The following is a 24,376-nucleotide window of genomic DNA, read 5'->3' as shown; positions in this document are numbered from 1 at the left end:
TCTCTGAAGGACAAATCTTGTTCAGAGCCTCAAAGAGAACAGTGCATCTCTCTCGCAGAATGAAGTCAGAAACTCAGTTATAGCACAACAGGAGGCCATTCAACACATCCTGTGCCTGGTGGCTCTCCATGCAGCAGTTCCCCACCACCCCCATAACCTTGAAGGTTTATTTCCCTCCAGGCCCCAGTCAATGTTCTTTTGTAACTATCAACTGTCTCAAATTCCAACCCCATCCTCTCCAACAATACAGGGAGCGAGTGGTAACAGCCTAACAATAACTCTCTCTCACCAGGTCCCCTGCAACACATTCAAGAAACCCTAAGGCAGTGTCCCATAGTCTAACATGTAGAACGTTTCCTTGTCTACCCTACCCAAATAATTTTTTACATCTTGATAAAACCTCCCCTCAATTGCTTATGCCTCAAAGAGAACACCAATCTGATCTTGGAGCTAAAATCCCCCATCCCCGGTATCGTGCAGTAGGTGTCCTTTTACACACACACTCAAATCCTCACATCCTTTCCCAAGTGTGGAGACTAAAACTGGGTGCACTATTCTATCTGGGGTCTAGCCAGAGTTTGATGAAGTCCAACATGGCCTCACTGGTTTGCACTTGATGCCTTTTAAACATCAATCCCAAGATGCCACATGCTTTGGGAATTACTCTCAATACACCCTGTCACCTCCAAACTGTCTCAGATCATTCTGCTCGTGCACAGTCTTTCGTATCGTCATTCGCTACTCGTCTACATTGTCCGCCCCTAATAGTACAAAAGGAGGTTATACAAAACACAGGTTGGGCCTCAGTTGGAGCGCTGTATCCAGTTATAGACACAGCACTTTAGGAAGGAAGCAAAGGCATTGGAGCGTGCAATTCCAGAACTCAGGAATTTCAGATCTGAACACAGATTCCAGAAGCTGGGACTGCTCTCCTTGGAGAAAGGAAGGCTAAGGGGAGATTTGATAGAAGTATTCAGACACAAGTCAACAGGGAGAAAATGTTTCCACTTGTTAAAAGATCAGGAACCAGAGGGTTCAGATTTAAAAGAAGCAAAAGCAACACAAGCACAAATGTTCTCAGAGTGTGGTTAGAGTCTGGATAAACCTGCCTGAGAGTGTAGCAGAGGTAGGTTCAGTTGAAACACTCAAGAGGGAATGAAGTGGTTATCTGATGAGGAAGAACACGCAGGTTACAGAGAAAAGATGGTAGAGATGCCTTGCTCATTTGGAGAGCCTGAACCGACAATGGGCTGAATGGCCCCTTCAGCGTCACAACAATTCTGCAATTTGTGCTTTCTGCCAAAATCAACCACTTCACATTCCTCTCCACTAAATCCCATCTGCCATGTGTCTGTCCATCCTATTAACCCATTAATGACTTGTTACTGTCAATCATAAACATCCTCATTCTCCCATGTGAGTTCTCAGGTTTGTTTAATGGTAATCAGTCAACACCCACTATCTTGGGGCCAGAAGTTAAACACAGAGAAAGGTTCTGAACAAAAATGGAAATCAGCCACAATGGTTCTCCTTTCCCACAGTGGCTCAGTTGTATCAATTCCCAATGGATGGTTTATTCACAGTTGCAAACCTAGTCATTCTGTGCAAAATCAATGGTGTAAATGGGAGGCACCTTCTGATTTTGATGGAAATAGTCTGGATAACTACTAGCGTGATGCATATTTGTTGGAAGTTATTTAATTTATTCATCTTGAATATTTATGGCAAGGTGGCCTGAAAGAATTGTATCTCCTCCTCAAAACAGTTTGTCAAATAATGCAGAGATAGTAGGAGCTGCAGATGCTGGAGAATCTGAGATAACAAGGTGTAGAGCTGGATGAACACAGCAGGGCAAGCAACATCAACGGAGCAGGAAAGCTGACGTTTCGGGCCGAGTACCTTCTTCAGAAAGGGTCCTTTCTCCCTCATTTCTGAAGAAGGGTCTCAGCCCAAAACGTCAGCCTTCCTGTTCCTCTGATGCGGTTTGGCCTGCTGTGTTCATCCAGCATTACACCTTGTTATGTCAAATAATGTATTCAGATGCTCTCAATCTCGAGCCTTCTATAATGTACAGTATTCCCTGGTCTCTGCTGGTCTCAAACATCGAAATTTGCTTTCCTTCCCGAGATGAAAACTGCACCTTAGGCTGTTCACTTCTTAAACTGTAGAATTCCTCCTTGAAATCACTCCCATTCTCTACCCTTCTTGAGGTGTTCCTTAAAAAACAGTTCTTTGGTCAAGCTGTTGCTCACCAAACCTCATATCTCCTATAAGGTCCAGAGGTAAGCCACATTAAAAGGTGCTATAAAAATGAAAAGGTGCTGTTGGCATCAAATCAATTCTGATTCAGTAGGGTTACTGAGACCCAGTAAGTTTTACAGCGTGTCAAAGCTGGGTTTGCACTGTAGCCGGTCAGTGAGGTTCGGAAGGTGAGGGGGAAAAACAATAGTTGGGAATAAATTTCAACATCTTTTTGTTTTAAGCAAACTAGACACCGATAGCAACAAAAGCAGGAACAGAGCCCACAGGATTCCCTCAGATATTCCAACAGGCGACGGGGATTCAAGCAAATACACATTACAGTGAATATTCTGTGGAATTGCAGTGTGAAAGAGAGATGCCGCTGCGTCTCAAATGTTTTTGATGAATCAAATCACACTCGGGCTCTTCGCTACAGTTTGTGCATCTTTTGCGAAGCATTTAGTGGGAAGTAGGGGTCCTGTTGAAGCACCGCCAGGGTAAGCCTTCACTCTGACAGAGGATCACGAAGAGCTTCACACTCGTGATAACTTACTCCTTGCAGCTTTGCCTCAAATGTTAGTTAATGAATTTTTAAAAAATGATGTGACTGATTTGGCTGCCTGTTCACACACAGGGCTGCTGGTCGTATTCAAAACCTTGATGCTGTTTTGGCCTTAGCCTGGAGCCGAGGGAGCCAAAGATCAGGAAACAGTGGCTTTAATATTCTATGTATCACACAATCCCTAAAACGAAGTGAGGCTTCACAAAAGGTTTTCTGGGGACATCATCAATTACTTCAAACAAAATTTTTCACTTCTTTTGGCATATGTTACAAGCAGGTCACAGGAACATACAAGGGACCGGGCCAGCATTTGGCCAATCATACCTGTGCCTTTGAAAGAGTCACCGAATGGGCGTCACATTCTGCTTTCCCAAACGTTCAAGTATTTATTCAAACTTTTTCTTAAATTTATCACACTGTGGAGCAGGTGAAACCTAACCTCCTGGTCCAGATGGAGGGACACTATGACTGCACCACACGAGGGCCCTCAAATTTTATGAAGGTTGGAAGAGAATTTGCTTCTACTGCCCTTTCAGGCAGCTCATTCCAGATCATGATCACTCACTGTATTGAGAAGAATCACCTCCCCTCTGTCATTTTGGTCAATTGTCTTCAATCTGCCACCTCTCACTCCCAAATCTCCAGTCACTGGAAGCAGTTTCGCCAAATGAGTGGAACACCTCGGTTTTGGACATTACATTAAATCTCCCCACAACCCCCTCTGTTCTGAGGAGGACAACCCCAACTTCTCCAATCTCTCTAATGTTCACAGAAGTCCCTCAGCTTTGGTCGTGTTTAGAGTAATGTCTACACCCTGCAAGAAGCATGGGCAATTTTCCTAAACTATGGCGCCCAGAGTTGGATGCACTTTTCTGGCAGAATTCTAGACAGTCATCCATGAAGGTTTTTTACAAACAGTCTTCAAAACTACCAGAATGAGGCACATTCCTTACTTACATTCTTGTTTAAAAGTGAAGTATTCCGTCAAATGCCGACATTCATGGTTTCCACGAAGTAAAAACAAAGTTTTTGGATACAGGATTTTCAAGGCCCAAAGGTACAATACACACTGGAAAATGAGAGAGAAAGGACATGAATTACAGAGAATATCATCACATGGACCGTACATATTAGTGAGCAGTGTTTTCATTTACACTTGGTCATCAGAGGTGGGCACTGAAAACACTTCTTACCCATTCGCAATTGTCTTGGAGAAGGGTAGAGGTGAGCTGCCTTCAGGAATCACTGCAGTCCATTTGGCCCAGCATTTTGATCCAGTGACAGTGAAGGAACGGTGATATATTTCGGAATCAGCATGGTAAGCTGCTTGGAGGGGAACTTGAAGGTAAAGGCGTTCCTGTACATCTGCTGCCCTTGTCCTTGCAGTTGGAAATGGTTGTAGGATCTAAGGATCTTTCGTAATTTCTGCAGCGCATCTTGCAGATAGTACACACTGCTGTAACCGAGTGATGGTGTGGAGGGAGTGAATGCTTGTGAATGTGGCACCTATCAAGTGGGGCTGCTTTTTCCTGGATGGTATTGAGCTTTGAATGTTGTTGGAGCTGCACCCATTAGGGCAAGTGGGGAGTCAGGAGGTGGGTCATTGCTGCAGTATTCCCAGTCACAGATCTGCTCTTGGAGCCACTGTATCGAACTGAGGTCACGACATGATTGTAATTTACACCAGTGTTTGGACAATATAATGCATTTCTTGAAAACATGCAGGAATTACAATTTGGAACAGATCTATTCTTCTGGGAACTTGAGATGCATGAACAAAGCCAGTAGGGTATTTGCACAACTTCACATGCAGCCCGCCGCCAAACATTCTGTAAAAAACTTGAAAGTGCCCCAGGATGTTTTATTTGATTAAGTCGCTATGTAAATGCAAACAATTGCGTTTCAATTTGATTTATTTGAATTACAAATCGGACTTCTCCCATTTTGACTTCAGCCTGTGAGTTTTTCACCAGGAAGGCTCCTGCAGAAACCACTGCTTAAACTCTTTACTTCTTCATTACACTGTTGGTGGGAGTCCATCCCATTCTTCCCACCCTGGCAAAATTAAATCAAAAGTGAACCACTGGAACTTCAGGAGTCTTGTTTCCAGCACATGTCTATCACAGACAGCAGTACCACTATTTAAGCTGTTTTCAATTTAATGTCAGTGGATATTGGCTATGTGACATCGTGATTCCAAATCTGAATGGTAATGATTTGATAACTCCCCCTCAATCACACCTTGAGGCAATACAAAGTGGGCTAGTTTTACTCACATCTTAAAATTGTACATTGGGCTCTTGTGGCACATCAGTAGTGTCCCTCCCTCTGGGCAAGGAGCCCAGATTCAACTCTCCCCTGCTCCTGAGGTGAGTCATAACATCTCTGAACAGGTTGATTCAAAGATATCTATAACTGACTTGTGACTGTTGTTGACTTACTGCATTTTGTTCAACAGATATTTTAGCAACTTCTGCAGTTTTGATTAAGAAATCTTCTTAGTTCATACAGACTTGTTTTAGACACACTCTGTAAGCTGTTTGCTCTAGTGTGTTCAGTAAAGATACTCCATGGTAAAGTGCTGATTTAATGGACTTTTGTACTAAAACCCATCTCACTGGTCTACAGATCTATCAGTAATCAACTTGGGTATGTGGTGATTTCTGGAGGTGATCTGATTCGGGTCCTGATCAATCACCATCGGAACATTACACTGACATCCAGCAGCAAACTTTTAACATCCCCAGGTGTGACACATCTACATGTGACATGTTTAAAAGCAATAAACAACAGGCACACACTGTAATGCTTTTCATTATAGACACAGATGAGATTCATTAAATAATGTCACTGTTAATAGCATTTTATGAGGTTATCTTGGCACCCTGCTGACCCTACCCTTCAGTATTTTAATTAGACAGTAAAATGAGCCTTGAAGAGTATTTTGTGAGGAGAGGATAACGCAGTGGCTCAGGCGAGTGAGATTAATGATTCCCAGTCTGTGATGTTTGCTCAATTAAGCAGGAAGTCATTAAACCGGGGCTTCAAGAGAACTCAATTTCTCTCGCATCAATTCATTTTAGTTCTAGTCTAGGTCCCAGTCCACTATGTGTCTGTCACCCCAATGTTATTGGCCAAAGGTTGTTTTTAATTCTTAGACTGGAAAAGAATTATGAGAGTAGTCTGGACATCTCTTTTTTGAGGTACTCTTGGAAATCAAGTAATTTGCACCTCATCACCAATCCCCAATACCCGGTTCATCAGAAGGATCCCACCTCGCTTCCTGGTGAGTTAAGTGAAGGAGGAGCAGCCAACATTGCTGCACGGGTACATGCTGAGCAGCCCACGCGTGTACGCCTACCCCTGCATGTCCATGCGTGCCTGTCCCTGTCTGAGTGTGTGCTGGGGAGCATAGCTCATGCATTGTCAGTGGGATTACTGAGTGGAAGTTTTGACTGAGGCCATTAGAGTGCATTAGCATCAGGAGAGAAAATGCTTCAAGTATCAACTGTACATATAAATTCAGTCACCAGTGTCATGTCAAATCATCTTTGAAAACAATTCTGCCATTCCAGTTTCCATTAGTGCATAAATTAGACTTTTTTAAAATCAAAGGGAAGATGAAAGACGTGACTATATAATTCAGTTTTTTTAATATAGCCATCAGGAGATTAAAATAAGTTCTATGATTGAAAGTTAATGACATTAGAGAAGGTGCTATACCTATTAACCAAGGAGTTAGAACATTATAATATCATAGCAGTTAGTGTTTAAGTGTTTGAGAATCATAACATTGTCTCCAAACAAACAAGGTCTTGTACCTATACAGCACCTTTCACAACCTCACCACATCCCAAAGCTTTACTGATGATCCAATAACTTTGAAGCGTAGACACTGGTAGTAAATGTGGCAGTGAATTTGTGAGCCCGCAACGTAGCAATGTGATAATGACGATTAATCTGCAAGTGCTGCTGACTGAGGAATATAGGACAAGGAAAAGAACACCCTCCCAACAACCCCACCCTGCAAAATCCCTTCAAAATATATCATCAAGGCTCTTTAATGTCACCTCCTGGACCATAGGGCGGCTTGGCTTAAGTTCTCATCTGAAAGACCTCACCTCCAACAATGCAGCATAGAGTCACAGAAACAGACCCTTTGGTCCACCCAGTCCATGCCAACCACATTCCCATAAACCAGTCCCACTTGCCTGCACTTGGCCCATATCACTCCAAACCTTTCTTATTCATGAACTTACCCAAATCTCTTGTACGTGTTGTTACTGCACCTGCATTTACCACTTTGACAGCTCATTCCACGTGTGAACCATTGTGTCAAAATGTTGCCCCCTATGTCCTTTTTAAATCTTTCTCCTCTCACCTTAAATATATGCCCCCCGGTTTTGAACACCCCCACCCTGGGTACCTGGGGAGAAAACCCTTGCTAGTCACCTTACCTACTACCCTCATGACTTTATAAACCTCTACACGGCCACCCCTCAACTTGCTACACTCCAGTGAAAATAGTCCCAGCCTATCCATAACCCACACCCTACAGTCCTGGCAACATTCTGGTAAATCTTTTCTGAACCCTCTCCAGTTTAATAATAGCCTTGCTACCTCAGTAATGCACTGACATTGCCAGTGTTAGTTATGTGCTTGTGTCTGTAGAGTGGGACTTGAACCTGAGCCGAGCACTAGACTACATTTGGCACAGTTACTCTTCAGTAAAAGCAACATCTATGTGGAGCTCTCAATGTACAGTACACTAATATTGTGGGAAAACCTTGGCAAAACAAATTAAACTTCAACAAGATGTAAAAACATGTCAATGGTCCTCACATAGACTGGCGAAGAAACAGACCAACAGGCAAAGGAGGAGGAGTAAGTTCTCAGATGTGTATGGAAGAACTTTCTTGAACAGTGTCCTTCTTACTCAATGAGAATAGAAGCAGTGGTGGACCTGACACTGCAGAGTCGAGTGGAGCTTATGTCAGTAGGAGCATCTCAGAAATAGCGATCGCAGCATTAGGTTTAAGAGTAGTTAAGCACAAAATGACAAGGAATAATCAAGGGTGAGGGTCCTTAAAGGTGCTGCGAAGGGACTTGGCCCCAAACTGACAGGAGTCAAAAGACTCATTAATCAAGCAGGAAACTTGACACCATGTTAAGCTCAGGTTGGGTTTGGTAGAGAGTAGCAGCAACTGCAATCAGCCTGAGGAGCATGGTCGAGTGGTTTACTCAATACAATACCCTCCTGTCTCACTTTGCCTGTCAGTTCATTGATGCCTAAAATTAGAGAAAATGATGGACGTTGGCCTACACAGAGCTTCAATTATCAAATAATAACTGTTTCCAAACAATGGAAGACCAGCAAAATCAGAACTTGGGCTGCTTTGATGTCTCAAAGCCACTCTACCCTCACTGGCACAATAAGCTGCCACTTTTACTGCTGTGCTTCAACAAGAGCTTCACAGTGTCTTTGCTGTGGTTTTGCCGTCCTCCTCTGGAATGCTGACTGTTTGAGAGTTGAGCAAGCAGGACATCACTGCCATGCTATCAATCATTCAAAAGGGCAATAAATACCTGTCCATCGAGGTATATCACAATGAGTCCAAACACCTTAAATGATGCACCAGCAGGAAACAAATCCTGCTTTCCAGATCCCACTATCTCATGGGACATTCTGTACTGGGTACCTGAAGATCTGCTGGTTAGTAATCAGCCTGGTCAATCCCATGAAGTCTCACAAGTCAAGTCCATGACCCTGAGTGGAGCCCGAATCATCTTCAAATTAAGGGACAGCCAGTGATGGCCTCGCACTATAACATGGTGTCACTCGTGCTCTCTCACCTGAGAGTCAGGAGATTGAGATCCAATCAGTAGAATGCACAGATCAATGTCAGAGCTAGTACGGCGTTCATCTTTTGAATGGGACATTGAACAAAGCACCAGCAGTGGACATTACTGTGAAGTGGAACAGCTGAGTTACCCTGGTCATCCCTCACCAATATCAGGAAAACAGATGACCCATTTGTTATTCAAGTGGGAGACTGTTCTTCTGACTTTACAACAGTGTTAATGTTTCTGAAAGCATTGAAGCTGAGAGAGGTATATAGGTTAGGTTTCTATCAAATCCAACTCGAGGGCACAGAGGAGGGGGGAACAGCATGGGGACAGGGAAATGAGAACATCCACAATTCAGTTCTAATGTTAAAATACATCCTTGAGTGTTTCAGAGGCAGCAGTAAAATGGAAATGGAGGGAAAAAGGAAGTGAGATTTGAGAAGTTAGCCTAGACCGAGGGTTGGTGTTGAAAAGGCATGTCTTAAAGGGAGTGGGGAGAGATGGAAGATTAGAGGGAGAATTGCTGATTGTGGGACTCCTGTATCTGACTGCTAGGCTGCCAGGTGAAGGAAGAGTGGATCTGTCAGTCAGCAATGAGAAAGTACATTTAAAAAGGGCACGAACTGTTTGGTTCTGTACTCCTGCATTGTTTCAGAATTAGTCCATCCTATCAGTAATAGCTTCTCATGTTTTTATCACAGTAAAGCATGGCTAGGTGCTACACAGAGGCACTATTAGAGAGAATCCAAGACTGAACTGTGAAATGTGATATTAAGATAAGTAGATTAAAAGCTTGGTCAAAGGAAAATGGTGTTAATAAATATCTTAAAGGGAAGAGAGGCAGGAATTTCAGGAGGGAGTTCTAGAGGCCAGGGAGATAACAGCACAGTCACCAGTGGTCAGGAAATTAAAATCCAGGGTGTGCGGGAGGCTAGAATGAGAAGAGTGCAGATATTTCAAAGGGTTGAGGAAATTTCAGATCAAAAAGGAGGGGCAAAGCTATGGAGAGAATTGAAAACAAGATGAGAGATGTTTAAACCAAAGTGTTAGCACAGCAGGAGTCAATGTCAAAGTCAGTCAGACAACACAGGGTGATGGGTGAACAGGATACGGTGAGAGCTAAGGGCAGAAGAGATTTAGTTGAGTTTGAGGTTATGGAAGGTGTAGAACTAGAGATCTACCAGAGGAACATGGAAATACCAGACTGTGGAGATAATGATGATGTGGAAGGAAGGTCTTTGCAGAGAAGCGACGAGAATATCAGCCTAGTTTCCTCCATGGCTAACACCCAAACCCCATCCTACATACAGAAGGGAAGCCCTCTCACTCACTTCGATGCTGAAATAACCTCTGTCCACATAGTCACCAAGGAAGAGGTAGCGAGTAGATGCTGGAGATCCACCAACTTCAAACAGCTTCATCAGGTCGAAGAACTGACCATGGATATCACCGCAAACTGAAAGAGATCAACAGAAAAATTTAGGCTCTTTCCTTTTGCCCCTCATGCAGTGAAAGAACATCTCCTTACTCAGCAATAATATTTATGGAAGAATTGCACCTGCTTTTATTACAAGTTAGTAACTAGGTGAATCAAAACATCAGGAATATGGCAATGCCCAATGATTTGTCAAATGCTGAGATGCTAGTAGATCACAGGATCTCTACACCGAGCAGGTGACATTCAAGCTAGGGGTGCATTGCTCAGTCGACGTGACGCAGGTTTGGTATTTCAGCATCCCTGCTGCATCACACTCTGGAAGACATTGTTTTGAATCTGAAGGTACAATGCAAACCACATCCCCTAACCTCTCCAAAGCTACAGCAATGAGTGCACTAGGACTGCAGCAGTTCAAGGAGGAAGCTGACTGCTAACCCATCAAGGGCAACTCAGGAAGGACAGCCAATAGGCGTTGAGCCAGAGACATCCACATCCCACCGGTCCAACTTTAAAGGAGCGTTCAATCAGCTATAAAAAGTGCCTCAAGACACCCAGAGGTGTTACAGATATATAACCTAGTCTTTCTTCCATGGATATGAATACCATTAATTGTACACCCTATAGTTGCCACTGCACAGTGTTTCTCCAAAGATAGAGGAGGATTGATACAATAAGGTTCCATTAGGAACCATCTCTGTACAAACCACTGACATCTGACAAAATTATTGCTCCAAGAAATAAGCTTGGTCTCCTTCATTCTTATCCATAGAATCACTACAGTGTGGAAGCAGGCCATTCAGCTCAACAAGTCCACACCGACCCTCCGAAAAGCAACCCACCCAGATCCACCCCATCCCCGTAACCCTGCCTTTTCCACGGCTAACGCACCTCATCTACACATCTCTGAACACTACAGATAATTTAGCACGGCCAATCCACCTAACCTGCACATTTTTGGGCTGTGGGAGGAAACCCACACAGACATGGGGAGAAAGTGCAAACATGAACATATAGTCACCTGAGGGTGGAGCTGAACCTGGGTCCCTGGAGCCGAGAGGCATATTGGGGTGAGAGGGGCACTTGCCAGACCACCATTCGTTGCCCATTCCTAACTGCCCTTGAACTTGACAGCTTGAGGGGTCATTTCAGAGGCAGTTAGGAGTTAATGTAGGTCTGCAATCACACGTAAACCAGGCTGAGTAAGGACTGATTTCCTCCCCTAAAGTTCATTATGATTGTTTTCCTGGTTAATGAATCCAGCTTTATATCCCAGAGATTTTTATTAATTGAATTTAAATCTCACCAGCTGCTGTGGTAAAATGCTGCGTCCCAAGAGCGTTAACCAGAACTAATCCAATGACAATACCAGAAATAAATCTGATTTAAATAAAAACAAGGGGAAATAATGAGAAATGACAAATGAAACTTGTCTATATGTTAAATCCGTTTGCATCTCAGCAGCATTTCAAAGTGCTGCTCACGCAATTTTCGATCACAGCCAGTTGTTAAGTTCTTCAGTCAGGAAGTTGGGCAGGGGTAGCCTGGCCTGCACTCTCCTGTTAACAATTTACTGGAGTAATCACTGACGTAACAGTCATACAGAATAAAACAGAATCCCCCCCCCCCCACCCCATTTTCTCCGGCCTGGATGGGTTTAAGAGGGTTGCAACCTGGTGCAGTTTTATTAATTCAGCTGAAAATGGGGTCATCACGAAAAATAAGCATTTGTAATAAAGTTATTCATCCAGTCTTCCAAATTTTGTAATAAAAACTTCGCTGAACAGAGATCAAACTGTTAATGTTTGTTTAGGGCTCCTCCTGAGATTTTCTCGGGGGTTATTATTTAAATTTTGGGGGCTTCAATTTCATTCTCACGAATTGCTTTATTAGGTGATGCTGTCATGCAATAACAATACTTTCAGTATATACGTGCGGACATAGGGAGCATTTGCATTCTGAACAGAATTAGAAGAATTTGTCAATATCCTCAATAATTATCAACTCTCCATTAAAGCCACAACACACATGGAAAGCATGATTTTCTTAGACACCACACGATTTAAAATGATACACAACAACTGGCAAAAGGCAACTTTTCAAATAAAAATTACTGACACTTCTACACACAAAAGGCCATCACCCCAAATACAACTTTTTCTAACGGGAGCAATCATAAGCGCAAGTGCTTTCATTGCACAGGCACAAAGCTGGAAGATTTTAAAGAGATACTCACTAAATTTTTTTTATTACACCCCCAGATCTCAATCTCAGATTTAAGTTTAACAATTGACAGTGTTCTGTACAGTAGGATCCATGACTTTTTTTTTTACAATTAATAACGGCTCCCGAACTTTCGCAAATGTAAAATAAAGATTTTACATTCTTTTGCAAGGATTTCATTTGTTCCTCCTCCCTACAACAACCTCAGTTCACCTTCTACACTGTGGCCTGGTTCTGCACTACAGGGGTTCTACGATTCAATGATTGTAATAAATGTGTAAAATGTGTAACATTAACTAACTTTATGTTTCGCTATCAGAATCAGTGATTTTCAGGTTTGATCGAGTAGAAACTGTTTCCACAGTCAGTCAGACAGCTCAATAACCGGAGATGAAACAACAGGAAAGAAACCACAAGGCAGCAAAGAATTCTTTTTAACACAGTGAGCTGTTGTGATCTGGGACACACTGCCTGAAAGGGCAATGAAAACAGAACGAATAATAACTTTCAAAAGGGAAATTGGATAAATACTAGAAAAGATACCCTGCTTAGCAGGACACATTGTCCCAGGATAGAGGTACTGACACTAACCCCCCACTCAGCCTGTAGAACATACTGCTAGAAGAGGAACGCATCAGCTTCGTACCGTCATGTATATTATCAAGTCATATAACACAGAAACCAACCCTTCGGTCCAACTCATCCACACCAGGGCTCCTAAACTGAGCTAGTCCCATTTGCCTGCATTTGGGCCAGATTCCTCGAAACCCTACCTACTCACATACCTTTCTCAATATCTTTTAAATGCTATAATTGTACCTGCCTGTAACACTTTGTCAGCTTGTTCCATTCACACACCCTGCTCTGTGTGAACAAATTACCTCTTAGGTCGCTTTTAAATTTCTCTCCTCTCACCTTAAACCTATGCCCTCTAGTTTTGAGCTCCCATGCCCCAGGGAAAAGATTCATCTTATTTGTGCCCCTCGTCATTTTATAAACCTTTTAAGACTATCCTTCAACTTCGTACACTCCAGCCAAAAAACAGGTCCCAGCCTAATCTGCCTTGCCTTATAGTCCAGTATCGTCTTGGTAAACCCTTTCTGATCCCTCTCCAATTTAAGTGGGGCGGCACAGTAGCACAGCAATTAGCACTGCTTCCTCACAGTGCCAGGGACCTGGGTTCTGTGTGGAGTTTGCACATTCTCCCCGTATCTATGTGGGCTTCCTCTAAGTGTTCCAGTTTCCTCCCACAGTCCAAAGATGTGCAGGGTAAGTAGATTGGCCGTGCTAAATTGTCCATAGTGCTCAGGGATGTTTAGGTTAGACATGGGAAAATCAGGGATAGGGGATGGGTCTGGGTGGGATGCTCTTCAGAGGGGTGGTGTGGACTTGTTGGGCCGAATGGCCTGTTTCCACATTGTAGGGAATCTATGATTTATGATCTAATGATAACCTTCCTACAGAACAGCAACCAGAACTGCACAATATGCTCCAGAAGTGGCTTCACCAATGTCCTGTATAACATGATATCCCATCTCCTATACTCAATGGTATGGACAATGATGGCAAGCATGCCAAATGCTGCCTTCACCACCATGTCTACATGTGGCACCACTTTCAAGGAACTATGCACCTGAACCCCTAGGTGTCTCTGTTCCACTCCCCAGGGCCCAACTGTGTAGGTCCTACCCTGGTTTGTCTTACCAAAATGCAACACCTCGCAGTTATCTAAATTGAACTCCATTTGCTACTCCTCAGCCCATTGGTCCATTTGATCAAGTTCCTATATATTGCACTTCCACTACACAACCTAGTTTGGTGTTATCTGCAAACTTACTAATTCTGCTTTGTACATTCTATCATGCAGTTGCTGTATCTTGCTGGAGAAATTATTCAGCTGCTACTGGGAGACATTGCTGTGGTTCAGTTTGTGTAATTTTTTTGCTGCGGTTCTCTGAAACATTTCTAAATAGACTCTGTGGACTGACTAGGGTGAGCTGTTGTTTAATTAGAATGTGTCAGTGTGTGCATGTCTGTGCGTGCACATGTTTGTGTGCATACCTGTGTGCACACAATTACTTGGGAATGCATGCAGCTGTGTGAACATGTACACTGTCCATGTTTGCATTGTGTGGGTATTGTGTGCACATGCTGTTGTGTTAGTTAGTGCACAGATCTGCCCCATACTGCCATCAACTCATTTGCTTACAAGCTGGTGAAACTGGTCACTGAGTCCTGAACAATGTAGTACTTTGCAGTGCCTATAAATACTGCAATGTGTGGTAGGGCACCCCTATTACACTGGCAGATCAAAACCCTGTCCCAATGGAGGTGGTGGCATCTCTGAATTGTAGCAGAAAGATGTAAAGATATTCATGCCTGGTCACAAGTTGGATTTCCTCAGGACTGACTGTAAAAAAAGGGATTGTCATGAAATAAGCTTATAATCATTCATAGAAGACATTAAAAAGTGAACCTTCTGGCAGCTCAGTTTATATCTTTTGAGGAAGACTCCAACCTTGTTTCAGGTATCAACAATAAACCTCCTGGATGTTCATATCTAACACGTTAATTTCCTTTGAGCTATCATTTTTGGAGATGGTTAACAACATTTCACCTGTATTTCCAGTTGTGAATGCAGAAGAATTATGCAAAGCCTGACAGAAATGCAGGAGCTGCACAATACAGGAGGCATCTGCCACCTCCACACAGCAGCAAAGTGAAATTACATCGAGGAAATGGAGCCATTTGATCTCTTCAACAAAAGTCAGGAGTCTGATCTTAAAAGTCAACAAGATGAGGAATTTACATCACGCAACTGTTCCAGTAGCACTTAAACAGACAGTAGGTACAAAGTTCACAAACGCTGCATAATATACGAGCATCCAATTTACTCATACTATCCTCAAAACATTCCCCACCAGCACTCTGATACGTACCTAATTGTAAAGATAGCAAACAGAATTTAACAGCAAAACTGAATTTGTAGAAAACTGCTTTGTTCAATGTACGTTAACCCCGACATTCTGGGTAACCTGAAATTTCAGTCTGATCAGAAAGATTATAAAAATGGTGCAAGTTTGAAAAATCACAAATTGCTTTACCGTGGTGTACCAGCAAAGCACAGGCCCCAAGATGCAATGTTTAAGTTCAACTCAAACCTTTACAACACACAGCACTGCATTTGGCTCGATTTTGTTTATAATTTTGCATAAACTGTCTGAGCAATTTCATGTTGCAAAATGCAACACATTTGAGGTTGGAATAATGCCCCTACTTGTGGGAAGAACAAAATGAGGGCTCATCAACAAAGAGTCATTAATAAAGAAAAAGGGGTATTCAGGAGAAATCTCTTTACCAAGAGAACAGGGAGCGTATGAAACTGACTCCCCTCCCAAGGGAGGGATTGAGGTGATGACTGTAGACACATTAAGGGGTAGGTAGATAAACACAGGAGAGGAAGGAATACAAAGAAAGTGACGTGTGAGATGAAGGTAGCTGGTGGTTTGTGTGGAGCAGAAACACCAGCACAGACCAGCTGGGCCAAATGCGCTGCAAATTCATCCTAATTCTACATAACAGCACTCATCCTGTCTGACAGTAAAGCTATTGAAAGGCCAAACATACTTAAAAGCAATTAAATAGAACAGACTAATTTCCATTTTAATCCCATCTGTGCATAGCTTCCTTCTCTCCAATGCAAATCAAACAGATGAAGAAGATATTAAGAAATCTACAGTGAAATGGGCAAAACTTAATAACAAAAAAAATCTTAAACAAGTGCATTGGGCTTTTATTGAAAGCCTGGGAAATCAGTTTGGAATTATCCATGAGCCACTGCTCTCATTTAATGTACAAACCACATTTTAGAGAGTGTAATATGTTCTTAAGGACACCGGCTCAAGTATTATCTGACAACAGCACAGTATCCAGGAATAGGTAGGGTCGGTTCACAACACATCAACATTAGAGGACTAGGCAGATCCCACTGCACATCAGTTGACTCCATATCCCAGTCTCGACTCTCACTAATAGTCAGGATTACATTCCAGGACTGCCCTGATACTGACTGAAAGCAGGTAAATGCAGCAGGTTTGGGACAAGGCTCACTGTCAGATGGTAATCCTACCAGCTACATCTCCCACTTCTCCAGTCTGTTAGACTTCACCTTCCTCCACCTCGCCTTCACAACCAAACCTCCACAGGATGGTGATCTGTGTCAATGAGAAACAGAAACACACAGAAAAGACGCACAAAACATTCATTTAGGAATAGGACTGGATTTCAGATTAAAATCCTTAAAGATTAAACAAATTCAGAGGACAGCATTCTGGAAGTCCTGTAATTTATCAAAAACAAAAGTAGGAAATAATGAAAACAATTACTTCAAAAAGCAGAGATCGAAGAAAGCTCAAATTTGCAAAATTTTTATTCTACATTTTATACTAAACCCATTTGATGTTGAGTTAAAACTCCAATGCAGGTAATGCCTGATGCGTGGATAGACAGGGACCCAAACCTATAACCTCACCCCTCAGGTCAAGGTGCTGTAAATTGGTGTGCATCTGATTCCCGCGTACTGCTCAGCAGGCAGTGAAATACTGTAGGAAACGCTTCATTCCCTCAGCAATAAGCCATTTACAATTTCAGTGATTCAGGTGGATACAATACTATGTCAAAAGCAGAGATTTGACCCAGTTTCCTTGTGAACACACCCAGAGGTAGGTGGATGATACCTGTTGTTAATTTAGAGTGTTCACTCTCTGATGGCTGTTAGCCAGCTAATCTTCTATTCATACCAACATATTACCTCCAACACAGTGAGCAATAATTTTTGATATGGCTCCTCACCAAATACCTTCTGGAAAATCTAAATACACTACATCCACTGATTCAACTTTATCCACAGCATGAGCTACCTCCTCAAAAGATGACAGTAGATTGGTTTAAATACAATCAAATCTCTTCATAAATTTAAAATCAGATTATCTTTCTAGGTTTCTTGGATCTAGGATCTTGATCGGCGCATGCTTGGAAGGCCAAAGGGCCTGTTCCTGTGCTGTAGGTTTCTTTGTTCTCTTTTCTGGACAAAGGAGCTTCAATTGTTTAATATTTCCTGGTAGTTACAGCATCCGGGTTCTGCCATCACATTTAGTGTAAATATTCCTTCTACCATCTCTTTTTAAGCTGGAATTGGACACAGTATTATTCTGCATCCAAGAAATTAATTTTGCTCATTAACTGGGAACAGAGTCCAGAGGCAGGGAAGGTCAGTAATGGATGAACAGGTGAAACTCTTAGGTATGTTGCTGTGGGATATAATTGCTACACACAACCCGGATGTTCTCAAATGGTACAGAAGGCTAAACCTCACGTGCTACTGGAATAATGGATATTGTCAGACAATGAGTGCATCATCACTTTAAATATACCAGTACAATGCTCTGGAACTGACTCCAACAGGAGTGTGTGCAATTGAAACACAAAGCTGCCTGGCCTTGTTGGCAGAAGAACCCAGAAGTGAAATGAAATGTTTGCACAGTGAGCTGGTATGATCTGGGAAACATCAGAAGAAACAGCCATGAAAGCAGTTTGCAAGACAACTTGACTGAATAATGTTTACAGGGCGGTAGGGCAAGAGGAACAGCTACGAACGAACCAGATCACTTTCAGAGAGCGAGCATAGACACAATGAGCTGTACAGGCTTTCTCTGTTCTGTGTGATTCTATAAATGTCTTTGGTAGGTTGTGCTGCAGCAGAATGAACAGGAAATTGTTTTGTTGCAGACAATAATATCAAATTGAAAAGTAACTGCACAATGTTCAACACCATTTGCGACTCATCACGCTACTGAAGCAGTCTGTGTTCAAATGCAACAAGATCTGGACAATCAGGCTCAAGATGACAAGGGGCAAGTAACATTCATACCACACAAATGCCAGGCAATGACTATCTCCAACAAGACACGATCTGACCACATCCCCTTAAAAATTCTACAGTATAACCATTACTGAATCCTCCATTATCAATATCCTGAGGGTCACAGTTTATCAGAAACTGAACTGGACTTGCCATATTTTAAACTTTAAATGAATTCTTTGTCTCTGTACTTGTAAAGGAAAGGGATGCTGTGGAAACTATTAACCCAAGAGGAACAGTGTGAAATATTAGACAAAGCATTCATAACAAGACAGGAAGCATTGGAGGAGTTGGAATAGTTGAAAGTGGATAAGTCCCCAGGGCTGGGTGGATTATTCCCCTGGATGTTGGACGTGGTAGAGGCAATAGGAGTTGCTGAGGATCATTTTCCAATCGGCACTGGACACAGATGAGGTGCCAGTGGACTGGAGGGATGCAAATGTGATTCCACTGTTTAAAAAAGGAAATACCAAACAAATATAGGCTAGTCAGTCCTACTTCAGTGTTGGGCAAACTGAGTAAATCAATCCTGGCCAACAAATCAACTGTCAGTTAGAAAGGCATGGACTAGTCAGGGATAGTCAGCCTGGCTTTGTATGGGAAGTTCATACCGTACAAATTCAATTGAATTCTTCGAGGACGTGACAAGGTGGATCGATAAGGGTAGTGTAGTGGATGTTGCCTACATGGGTTATAGTAAGACATTTGACAAGGTCTCACATTGGTGCTTACTTTCTGGCCACCCTGCCAAGGAATACAGAGTAATGTGCCAAACTGGACCCAAAGTTGGCTTAGTAAGAGGAAACAAAGGGTGGTAATGTGAACAGCTACCGATGTGAATGCAAAGCTGTTTCAACTGGTGTTCCACAGGGTTTGGTGTTGGGGTCCCTACTGTTTATTTTACACATTAACAATTTGGACTTGAACATGGGTGGCACAACTGAGAAATTTGCAAACAACACAAAAACTAGCTGCACAACAGATAGTGTAGCTGGGAGCTGTAAGCTCCAAAACGATATGGATGGGCGGGTGAAGTGGGCACAAAAGTGGCAGAAAGAGTCCAACGCTGATAAATATGATGTAACGCATTTAGGGAGGTCAAACTGTAAAAGGGACAAATGAAGGGAGATATCTTTGGTCCCTAAAAGGTAGCAGTTCAGGTAGGTAAGGTTGTAGTGAAGGCTCATGGAACACTCTCCTTCTTTGGCAGAGGTACAGAATGCTAAAGTAGGGATATTGATGAAACCTCACAAGGCTGGTAAGAGCACAACTGCAGTATTGTGAGAAGTTCTGGTCACCACATCATTGGAAGGATGAAATTGCGCTAGTGAGAGTGCAGAGAAGATTTACCAGTAGCTAGATGGGAGATGTTGGGGAGGTTGTTCTTGGAAGAGGCAAGGCTGGGGGGGGTGGGGGGGGGGGGGGGTGGTGGTGGTGGAGGTTGGTGACATGATTGAGGTATACATAACTGTGACAGGGAGAGATAGAGCAGTCAGGAGAAACTGGTTTCCCTTTGTAGAGAGTTCAAAAACCAGAGTCAGAGTCATAGATTCAAGCTAAGGGATCATGGGGAAAATCTTTTTTTTTTTACAGAGGGTGGGTGGTCTCTGGAATTCACTGCCTGAGTTGGTGGAGAGACAGAGGCCCTAAACTCTTCTTTAAAAGGACCTGCATCTGCACTGTCAGTGCTGAGAGCTGCAGGGCTATGGGCGGTTTGCAGGAAGATGGGATTAGAAAGGGCATCTGAGTGCTTTTGGGTTAGTGAGGACAACATGGGCCAAATGGCCCCCATCTGTGCTGTATCATTTCTGTGGTTTCTATATAAACACAGTGGCTACAAGAGCAGGTTGGAAGCTAGGAATACTGTGGCAAGTAACTCACCTCCTGACTCCCCAAAGCCTGTTCCACAAGACACAAGTCAGGAGTGTGATGGAACACTCCCCACTTGCCTGGATGGGGGCAGCCCCAACAACACTTAAGAAGCTCCACACCATCCAGGACAAAGCAGCTGCTTGATTGGCACCACATCCACAAACATCCCACTCCCTCCACCACCGACACTCAGTAGCAGCAGTGTGTACTATCTACAAGATACACTGCAGAAATTCACCAAAGATCCTCAGACTGCACTTTCCAAACTCATGACCACTTCCAGCTAGAAGGACAAGGGCAGGAGGTACATGGGAACACCAGTCCCCTGCAAGTTCCCCTCCAAGTCACTCCCCATCTCGACTTGGAAATATATTGCTGTTCTTTCACCACTGCTGCTGCATCAAAATCTTGGAATTCCCTCCCTAAGGGAATTGTGGGTCAACCTAAGGCACATGGACTGCAGCATTTTGTGAAGGCAGCTCCTTCCCACCTTCTCAAGGGGCAACTAGGGATGGGTAATAAATGCTGGGCCCAGGCAGCAAAGCCCAGGTCCCATGATTAAATTAAAGTTTCCCATTACAAGAGGTGTGCTCAGTATATGGTGCATATCAAAGAGGATCACGGGAGCACTGTACCTGGCAGCATTGGCAAAACATTCGTTAGACTGTGCATAGATTTTAGAGTCAACCCTGTCATTGCCAAGTGTGTGTTCCTGATTTCCTCCCAATAACTAAAACAAGAGCGTGCATTCAGAGATCCCAAATGGTTACAATCCACAGCCTATGCTTGGATGTGCAGTTCTAAACCATCATGACTGTTTGTACAAAATGCACACTAATATTCCCACACATGCCTTCTATCTGATTGTTCAAAGTACAAAAATTCTGAAGTGAAGCTTCACCTTAAAATCTATAAAGTGGGAATGGTCAGCAGGCCGGAGGCTCGGCGCAGTGTGGGGGCGGTCAGCGGGCCGGGGAACCTATGCGGACAATCAGCAGCTTGTGAGCCCCGGCTGAGAATGTGCTGATTGACTGAAAGATTGTAATGCTCATCTTTTTAACCTTGTTCTCATTTTTCTAGCTTATAGTATGAACTAACTAATTTAACTTCTTAATCCTTTCTCTTTCCCTTTATTTCTGCATTTTGTTTCTAAGATTTGTACCTAAGATAGCACCATATGGAGTGATATTGTAAAAATTTCACTGTACTCCTGTACTCCCACATGTGACAATAAATGACATCCTAATTCTAATTCTAATGTAGGATAAATGAACTCACTGATTTCAGTAATGAATGTGCTTCAGAACACAAACCAACCTGAACTAGCTCAACTCATCTAAGTCCTAAACAAGATTGGATTTTTCTCATATTCAGATATTTGACCATCCTAAGAATCCAGTAGCAATCAATGCAGCCACAAATATAAACGCAGTAAAACACCAAGCCAACAACTGTGTATTACTCACCTTCAGAGGAGCTGACATTTATAGCTTTCAAAAAGCAAACCATTTACTCCCAAAACAAAGGTTGCAATAAAAAAAAACTTTACAGTGCTGACTATAAATTCAGCTACAGCTGGATATTGTAAAGGCGGCAAAATGTGGAGTGTGCGACTGAGGCTGTTGACTTTACTTACAAAGGATGTATCCGCAAATTAAAACATGTGTGTTACTGCTACTGCCACCGCCACCAGAGTTCCTCTCCACTCTCTGATTTCACTGTCACTGGATAAAATCACTGCAACTCCCTCCCAAACAGCAGTGAGAGTCTGCCTTCACCCTCAGGATCAAATGTTTTCTGGAGGACAGTTAGGAAGGGCAGTGAAGTGCTGGTACAGCCAGCAATATGCAAATCCTGTGACTGAATAAAAAAGGCAAATCCTGATTAACAAATTTATTTGCATTTGTTGAGGATATAACTAGTTGGTCGATAAAGGGGAACCAGTAGATGCAGTATACTTGGATTTTCAATAGACATTTTTACGGTGTCCTACAAAGGGTTAATACAGAACAGGAGAGTCCATGGAGTTGATGATGATATATTAGCATGAACACAGAATCGGTTAATGGGCAGCAAGCAGTGAGCAGGGATAAATGTTGCAGAGATAGTAGGAACTGCTGATGCTGGAAATATGAGACAAGGTGTGGAGCTGGATGAACACAGAAAGAGCAGGGACAAATGGGGCATTTTCAAGTTGGCAGGATCTGACTGGTGAAATGGTGAAAGGATCAATTCTGGGGCTCAGCTTTATAAAATCTATCACTGATTTAGAATAATGCATTCTAATGCTGCTAATACAAAGCTGGGGTAGAAGTGTAAACTATGAGGTGGATGTCAAGGGGCTACAAAGTGGTATAAACAGGTCGAGTCTATTGTGGGCTGCATGAGGTTCTTCACTTTCAACATAAGCATAGATAAGTCAAATTGCTTTTAACAAGTGTGAAACTTGCAAATGATGTTCAGAGAGACTGGGACGTACTTTTATAAGGAACATAAAAGGTGAGCACGTAGGTTTATTAGATTGGTCGCTGAGATGCAAGACTGGTCTTTCAATCAAGAGTTGTGTAAATTGAGTCCATCATCTCTTCACAATCTCTTTCAAAGATTCAGTGGAGATCTCACCAAAACATTCAAGGTTAGAAAGTGGTCTGATAGCGTGGACATGAAGATTGTTGGTACCCTGTCCGGGGAACCTAGAATATGGGGCCAGAGTTTCAGCAGAAGGAACTGACTGAGATGAGAACTTTCTTCACTCAGAATTGTGAAACTTTTGAATTCCCCACCCGAGGGCTGGAGCTGCGCTATTATTGAGTAAACAGAAAATCGAGATTCCACTCTCAGGGAATCAAGGGATATGGAGAGTGACTGGCAAATCCAAGATCAACTGAGACTGTATTGAACTGGACAGCAGGCTTGATGAATCGAATAGCCCTGTCTAGCTCCTAGATCCATTAGTCCTGCACTGGGAATGTTGGTCTAGATTTTCAGGGTCATGCCTGTGCATAGAATTTGGTCCATGACTTTCCGACTCAGATGGAAAGGAGCTAGCCCATGGGTGTCCACTGATTATACCCCATTATCTGGAATGCCCCCTAATCACTTTGCCACTTAACACAGAGGTTTACTTCATGAACAGCTATTTGTGTAGTATTATGTAAATTACACTGAAGTATTTAATTAAACCATTTAGGTAAACTGTGGTATCTGACACACTTTAATCTATCGTTCCAGTTTAATTTTATAAAAGGTTACATATAAATCTCAAGTTCAAGTTTGGAACTCACTCTAAGCAGTAGCTGCATCAGGATCACAGATAATGAAAATTACTGTAAATCTCTCCATGCAATACCAAATCTTGGAAAGTTACCAATGCTGCAGTCAATAGTCAAAGCAACAATTCATAGCCACTGCACAGTAAGTGGCAACAAGACAGAGAGGGGAGTTAATGAAAATGGAGAAGAGAATAGACCCTATGTTATATCTTCCACTCATACAGAGCAAACCACTGACATAGCAAACCAATAACATTCAAATATCACAGCATTTCAACAAAAAGATTCTGGTGCGGTGACATTTCTCTGTGCCCAACTGAACATTTATATAAACACCGAGCAAATCTCAAGAATCCAAAAGTGCTTCACAGCCAATTAATGGGGTTGCTTTAATACTAGAAAAGGTGCGGGATGCAGAAATATACCATAAATATATTTGACCAGAGTTTAACTCCATTTTAAAAATGCTTAGTGTGAAAGGACTCAAGACTGTTCCCTTGCTTCTACAAAACTATCGCGTGTTGCTTGCAGTGTTATTTCCTGCGACACTCCGCTAAAGCACATCTATTTTTACAGAAGTTGCTTTTGTTACCACAAGCAATGCCAGGGGAGATCCATCTATCCCATCATCTTTATTATCTCAAGTCTCAAATATTTCAATTCTTTCTTGACTAGCTTCCCATGTCCCACAATCTGCTAACCTTTTTCATTCAAAATGCCGCATCCTAATTCCATTACCTTCTCCTCAGTGGAGCTACACTGGGCCCAAGCCAAGATACAACTCAGTTTTAAAACTGTCGGTCATGTTTTAAAGCTGTCCATTTTCTCACTCTTCCCGCATCTCTGCCACTTCCTTCAGCCCAACATCCGAGAGCTTGGCACTTTCCCAATTCTGGCCTCTTGGGAATGTCCCACATCACTGCTCAGCCATCAGTGGCTCTCCCTTCCACTGCCTATGCTCGAAGTTATGAAACTTCACACCCCTTCCCCCCCCAACCTTTCCA

General features: G+C 42.7%; 1 protein-coding gene across 2 annotated transcripts in view; it reads right to left on the bottom strand.

Annotated features, from left to right (window-relative positions):
- The window catches only part of LOC125451946 (protein phosphatase 3 catalytic subunit alpha), a 285,163-nt gene that overhangs the window by 107,987 nt on the left and 152,800 nt on the right, over nucleotides 1-24,376 (bottom strand). For both annotated transcript variants that reach the window (XM_048529747.2, XM_048529753.2), the window contains exons 3-4: nucleotides 9,982-10,106; nucleotides 3,761-3,872 (exon numbers count right to left, since the gene is read on the bottom strand). In XM_048529747.2, coding sequence (XP_048385704.1) covers nucleotides 3,761-3,872; nucleotides 9,982-10,106 — 237 coding nt within the window. The remainder of the gene's footprint in view (nucleotides 1-3,760; nucleotides 3,873-9,981; nucleotides 10,107-24,376) is intronic.

Source organism: Stegostoma tigrinum, chromosome 1 (assembly GCF_030684315.1).
Source record: "Stegostoma tigrinum isolate sSteTig4 chromosome 1, sSteTig4.hap1, whole genome shotgun sequence".
Classification (NCBI taxonomy): Eukaryota; Metazoa; Chordata; class Chondrichthyes; order Orectolobiformes; family Stegostomatidae; genus Stegostoma; species Stegostoma tigrinum.
The sequence above is the reverse complement of the archived record's forward strand: the minus strand, read 5'-3'. Positions and strand labels throughout refer to the sequence as shown.